A 6,431-nucleotide genomic window follows, 5' to 3' on the forward strand; every position below is an offset into this window, starting at 1 on the left:
CTGTCATCATTGATGTTTCTCTCTCTCCCTCTCCCTTTCTCTCTGAAATCAATAAAAATGTGTTTTAAAAAAGAAGAAAAGTTAAATTCTGTTTTGTGATGTGTTGATATAAAGATGAAAATATGTTTGAGCATTTTCTTCCATTTAGAAGTTTATTTTGTTCCCTTCTGATTTTAAAAGAAACTAGGACTTTTCCTGGGCCCCTGAATGTATTGTGGGCCCTGGGCACTGCCCATGAGCCTAATGGGGAGCTGGTCCTAGGGAGGCCTGGCTGCCCCCCAACCTGTTTGGTTCCACAGTGAGACCCACTCCACAGGCTCACAGGGCTCGGGAGCTGGGTGGGCACCTGCGTGCCGCTGCCCTCTTGACTCCCACCATTAAAGTGTAATGAGAATCCGAAGGGGAGAACGTTTGCAAATCATCTACCTGATAAGGGTCTAGTACCCAGACTGCATAAGGAACTCAACAAGAAGAAAAATACCTTTTTTTAAAAAGAAAAAAAAAAAAGCCAAGGACTTTTCTCCAAAGAAGATATGCAGATGGCTGACAGGCACATGAAAAACGTTCAGTGTCATCAGAGAAACAAAACCACAAAGGGATACCATGTCAAGCCCAATGAGAATGGTTATTGCAAAGAAAAGGGAAAACAGCAAATGCTGATGAGGACGTGGAGAAACCGGAGCCCTTTGCTGCTGGTGGATGTGAAATGCAGCTGCTTTGGCGAACGGTGGGGCAGTTCCTCAGAAAGTGGTTGCCATGTGACTCAGCCATCCCGCTCCTAGGTTCACATCCAAGCACTGAAAACATGTCCAAACCAAAGCTTGTTCACGAGTGTTCCTGGCAGCATTATTCATAATAGCCCAAAGGTGGGGAAACCCAACTGCTCAGCTGATGAATGGCGAAACTAAATGTGGTCTGTCCATACCGTGGAATGATCCTTAGCCATAAAAATGAAGGACTGACCTACGGCAGCATGGATGAACCTTGAAAACATGATACCAAGTGAAGCCAGACATGAGAGGCCGCATCCTGTGTGATTTCATTATGTGAAATGTCCGGAATAGGCAAATCCAGGCAGAAAGTGGGAGTGGTTCCCCGAGGGGAGGGAGGGGGAGTGACTTTTCATGGGTACTGTGTTTCTTCTTGAAACGAAAAATTTCTGGAATTAATGTTGATTGCACAACCTTGTTAATATACTAAAAACCAGTTAGCTGTGCACTTTAAAAGGGTGAATTTTATAATATACTAGCCGCCCAGTACACAAAATTCATGCACATTAAAAGGGAATTAATTAGAGGAAATATTTTAATATTGCTATTTGCCCTTTCTTTTAATAGAAGTGTCAGAGATGAAAGAAAATTAGTAAAATGTATATGAAAATCTTCCTCCTGTCAGAGTCAAGACCCAGAGTCAAGTCCCCGCCCACCTGCATGCACCTCAAAATTGCACAAGACCCAGACCCGGCCAGCCCCACCCCCATTGGGTGAGATCCAGACCCGGCCAGCACCACCCCCATCAAGCCCTGCGGGCAGGGGGTGCAGCCTCAGGTCCCCTGGCCCAGCGCCAGGCAGGGGGTGCAGCCTGAGGTTCCCCCATCAAGCCTTGCTGGGCGGAGGCACACCCTTAGGTCCCCTGGCCTGGTACCAGTCGGGGGCACAGCCTCAGGTTCCGAGGCCCAGCACTGGGGCAGGAGGCACAGCCTGAGGTCCCCCATCAAGTCCTGCTGGGCTGGGGGCACGGCCAGGTCCCCTGTCAAACCCCGCCGGGCAGGGGATGTGGCCTGAAGTCACCCTTCAAGCCCCGCTGGGCCAGGAGCATAGCCTCAGGTCCCTCGCCCCGGCCGTTGCCACGCAGCCTCAGGTCCCTGCTGATCGCTCCTTAAGGCTCATTACGAGAACCCTGCCTTCACTGTGGGTGCAGCCATCTTGTGATGGCATGGCGGAATGAGGGTCAATTTGCGTATTACCTATTTATTATATAGGATGAATTATATCTTTTTTTAAAATATATTTTATTGATTTTTTAAAGAGAGTAAGGGAAAGGGATAGAGAGTTAGAAACATCAATGAGAAACATCGATCAGCTGCCTCCTGCACACTCCCTACTGGGGATGTGCCCGCAACCAAGGTACATGCCCTTGACCGGAATCGAACCCGGGACCCTTCAGTCCGCAGGCTGACGCTCTATCCACTGAGCCAAACCAGTCAGGGCAGGATGAATTATACCTTAGTAAAAATATATATATGGTTTATATATTTACAGTTGTGAGTGAGCAAAGCAGTTTATTCTTGTATTAACTATTGATGAACAACTGTAAACCTACTTTTGCCCCACCCATGTATGTAGCGAGAACCAAAGGGAATAATGTAAGTGGGGGGCTTGTCAGCTGTCCAGGGCTCTACACACCTTTCTCTAAGTTCTTCCCTCGGACAAGGGAACTGAAGAACCAGGGAGGATGTGGCCCCAGGAGGGAGGGCGTGGCACAAGATGGCTGCAGGGCCAGGCGGGCTGTGAGGGGGTTGGAGCTGGACAGGTTGGAGCTGCCCCAGGCTTGCTCCTGGGTGGGGATGGAAGGCCAGAGGTTGTCTCCTGGCACCTGGGGTGCAGGAATCTCAGGCATGTGGCCCTGAGCCCAAGGTTCCAGAGATTGGTCCTCCTCCCCAGGGTTGGGAGGCTGGGTGGGGCCTAAATGCAGACATGGGGCTCTGAGCTCCAGTGGCCTCTCCCTCAGCCCTGGCCTGCCCCACACTAGTGCCCTGCCCAGGCCCCTCCCTGTGGGGGACTGGGCTGAGGGGAGGGGCTGGGTGCGTTCATATTTTCAGGTCTTTCCAGCCCTTGGCCAGCCTGGCAGCCTGACTAACCAGCTTCTCCAGGCCTAGGTGTTGGGGGAGGGGCGCGGCAGGAGGCAGCCAGCCCAGCCCCAGGCTGTGGCTGTGGTAGAAGGTGGCGGTCATGGGGCTCCCCCAGAGGCAGCCTCACTCATGGCTGCTGTGCCTCTTGGTGGCGCTGGTCTGGCCCCAGCCCTGCACGAGCCTCGGTGAGTGGGGGTCCAGGGATTGGGTGCACCTGCCCAGACCCAAGGGGCTGGGGCACCTGCTGGTGTGATTGGACCCTGGGAGCCCACATCCTCTAACTGGGAGAGGCAGCCCCAGGGCAGGGGGCCCCAGGACCCTCACACCTCTCTCCGTGGCCACAGAGCTGATCCCCTACACGCCGCAGATAACACCCGGGGACCTGGAAGGGAAGGTGACGGCCACCACATTCTCCCTGGAGCAGCCGCGCTGTGTGCTGGACGGTCATGCCAGGGCTGCCGACACGGTCTGGCTGGTGGTGGCCTTTAGCAACGGTGCGTCTCAGTGCAGGTGTGGGCCTGGGGTGAGGGGAGGGGCTGAGGAAAGCTGCGGGTCTGAGAGCCCCTCACTGCGATGTTCCACAACTGGGTGTGGATTGGGAGCTGGGCTGTATGGAGAGGGGCCTCTGAGAGGGTGACAAGCCCTGCTTTGTGTCACAGGGGCCCTCTGGGTGCTGAAGGGCCAGGGCTGCAGGCCTTGGACCCAGCCGGGGATTGTGGCGAGGAAGGCCTGTCTTCACTCGCTGACCAGCCCCATCGGTCTGTCCCTCCCTTCCACAGCCTCCAGGGACTTCCAGAACCCCAAGACACTGGCTGAGATCCCCGCTTTCCCACAGCTGCTGACCGACGGCCACTACATGACGCTGCCCCTGTCCCTGGACCAGCTGCCCTGCGAGGATCCCGTGGGTGACATCCCCGTGTTGCGGGTGGGCAACGACCCTGACTGCCTGGCTGACCTCCACCAGCCGTCCTACTGCAACACCCCCCTCCCTGGCCCCGGACCTTACAGGTGGGTCTCTCTGCCTGGAGCCTGGGATGGGGCTGGGGAGAGGAGAGGTTTCGGGGACCAGGGTTGCCCTCCCTGGCCTTTCCCCAGGCCCCATCCTGGCTGCAGGCCTCACAGGCCCTTTCCATTCACAAACCTTGGCTTCTTCCTCTGGGGTTGGGGTGGGAGGGGTGGGGGAGAGCAGCACTCATCACAGCTGTGGGGCAGGCAGAATTCCAGCTTCCGGGTGGGCCCAGGGGGAAGAGGTGGCACCAGAGCTGGTGGGGTGGGGTGGGGTGGCAGGGCTGCACTCCTGGGCCCACTGTTTCTCCCCTGGGTAGATCTGGTAGGAGAGTAAGCACGGGGCCGAGTTCAGACCCAGTCAGTGGGTATGAGCTGGGGAAGCAAAGGAAGAGGCACAGAAGCACCCAGTGGCTTGCTGAGGTCAGGTTAGAGCTGGGGTAGCAAAGCAAGTGTCCGGACGTGGGCTGCCCGGGCCACAGGATGAGGCCAGGTGTCCTCAGGGAGGCCAAGTCCAACTGGGAGAACCGTTCGCAGGCGGGCAGGGAAGGTGGTGTGCTGTGGGCTGGGCCAGCATCTCCATCTGCCTCCCTCTGCCCTCTCACCCAGCCCTGCCAGGTCCACCTCCCCCACCCAGGCCCACTCCCTGGCTTGGCCTCCATCCCTGGCAGCCACCAGAGCCAGCTTCTCTCAGTGCCAGCCTGTCTGCGTCTCTTTTTAAAAATGTTTTTGTTGATTTCAGAGAGAGGAAGGGAGAGGGAGAGAAGGCTAGAAACATCAATGATGAGAATCATTGATAGGCTGCCTCCTGCACACCCCCTACTGGGGATTGAGCCTGAAACCTGGGCATGTACTCTAACTGGGAATTGAACCATGACCTCCTGGTTCATAGGCCGACACTCAACCACTGAGTCACACTGGCTGGGCTGCACAAGCCTCTTGATGCTTAGAAACCTCCCAGAGCTCCCCAGCCCCTCAAAGACACGACCTCCTCTGCACGGCCTTGGTGCCCTCAGTGCCAGCTGCCCTTCTCTGTGATCCTGGACTCTACATGCACTCTCAACACACCCCTCCCTCTCTAGGCCTTTATCTGGGGTGCTTGCCCCTAGTGGGGGGACTTCCATGGCTTCAGAGACTCCATGGGCCAGCACTTCTCCTCTGGGAGGCCTATAGCCCCAGCCCATACTCCCCGCAGAGCCAAGGCTCACAGCCTGGCCCAGAAGAGCTGCCTTGAGTCTGGCTGTGTTGGGCGCCCGGCCTAGGGCAGTTGAGGCTCTGAGCCTCATCCCTCCTCCTCTCCCCAGGGTGAAGTTCCTCCTGATGGACCCTGAGGGCTCACCCCAGGCCGAGACCAGGTGGTCTGGCCCCATCACTCTCCACCAAGGTACGCTGGGGAGGGGGTGTCCTGGCTCCAGTCTGTCCCTTACACTCGGTGAAATGGTGCTCAACTGTCCACCCCCCGCTGCCGTGGGACTGGGTGCCCGGTGGCAGTGTTCAAATCCGGCGAACCCTCCACACAGACACCGGTGCTGGGGGTGGGGCACTGGCTCTGTCCAGCCCCACGTTTGCCACTCTTGGGTGCCCAGGCCCCAGCTCAGTCCTGGGCAGCAGCAGCCTTCCCCTCCTATGGGAGCCAGCCCGGGCCCAGCATTGCTGGGTGAGAAGGGCCAAAGCGAGGAGGGCAGTCCGTCAGGGCCACGGGTTCTGGGAGGCTTCCCTCAGCAGGGCCCCAGGAAGCCAGCAGGAGTCACCAGGCCGAGGACACTGCTTGTGTGAAGACCAGATGTCCGGTGTGCGCGATGCCTGGGAGATGGGCTGCAGGAGCCGGGGATGGGGCAGGCGCTTGTTGTATGCCAGGCTCCAGGGAGCAGGGCAGCCACACGGTCAGTCTTCAGGTCTGCCGCTGCTGGGTGTGCCAGGGGCGGGCACATTGGTGGGAACAGCCTAGCAGGTGAGGCTAGGATGGAGGCTGGAGCGATGGGTGGTCCAGGCTACAGGGCACAGATGCCCTCTGAGATGGACAGATGTCTGTGGAGGAGAGAGCCCAGCCGTGGTATGAGCCTGGGTGAGGGCGACTGCCCTGGGGTCCGAGGGCAGCCTCTGAGCACCGCTGTGTGTGCAGGGAAGTCTCCAGGCTCCATCGACACATGGCCGGGGCGGCGGAGCGGAGACATGATCGTTATCACCTCCATCCTCTCTTCTCTGGCCGGCCTCCTGCTCCTGGCCTTCCTGGCTGCCTCCACTGTGCGCTTGTGAGTGGTGACACTCCCGGGGCCCCTTCCCACCTGGAATCCCTCCCCTGTCCCTGCCCCCTGAGCCGGGAAAACCTCCCTGACCCTGTGGTTTTGAGCTTGGAAGTCTCCCTGGAAGGGCTGTGCAGAGAATTCCTACCTGAGTCTCTGAGTTCAGAGGCAGCAGAAGGAGGGATGTGGGAGTGGGGAGGAGGCCCTGAAGTGGCAGCCAGCCTCACCCAGCAGTGACACGGCTGCTCCTCCTCTCCCTGTCCAGCTCCAGCCTGTGGTGGCCTGAGGAGGTCCCTGAGCAGCTTCGGATTGGCTCCTTCATGGCAAGCGCT

General features: G+C 57.9%; 1 protein-coding gene across 1 annotated transcript in view; it reads left to right on the top strand.

Annotated features, from left to right (window-relative positions):
* Positions 1-2,811: 2,811 nt before the first annotated feature.
* UPK3B (uroplakin 3B) overlaps positions 2,812-6,431 on the top strand; it is a 5,209-nt gene continuing 1,589 nt past the window's right edge. Inside the window, exons 1-6 of the mRNA XM_006088295.3 lie at positions 2,812-3,036; positions 3,196-3,345; positions 3,631-3,859; positions 5,161-5,240; positions 5,979-6,108; positions 6,365-6,426. Of these exons, the coding sequence (XP_006088357.1) occupies positions 2,952-3,036; positions 3,196-3,345; positions 3,631-3,859; positions 5,161-5,240; positions 5,979-6,108; positions 6,365-6,426 (736 nt within the window). The 5' untranslated portion in view covers positions 2,812-2,951. The remainder of the gene's footprint in view (positions 3,037-3,195; positions 3,346-3,630; positions 3,860-5,160; positions 5,241-5,978; positions 6,109-6,364; positions 6,427-6,431) is intronic.

This window comes from Myotis lucifugus, unplaced genomic scaffold (assembly GCF_000147115.1).
Source record: "Myotis lucifugus unplaced genomic scaffold, Myoluc2.0 scaffold_45, whole genome shotgun sequence".
Taxonomy (NCBI): Eukaryota; Metazoa; Chordata; class Mammalia; order Chiroptera; family Vespertilionidae; genus Myotis; species Myotis lucifugus.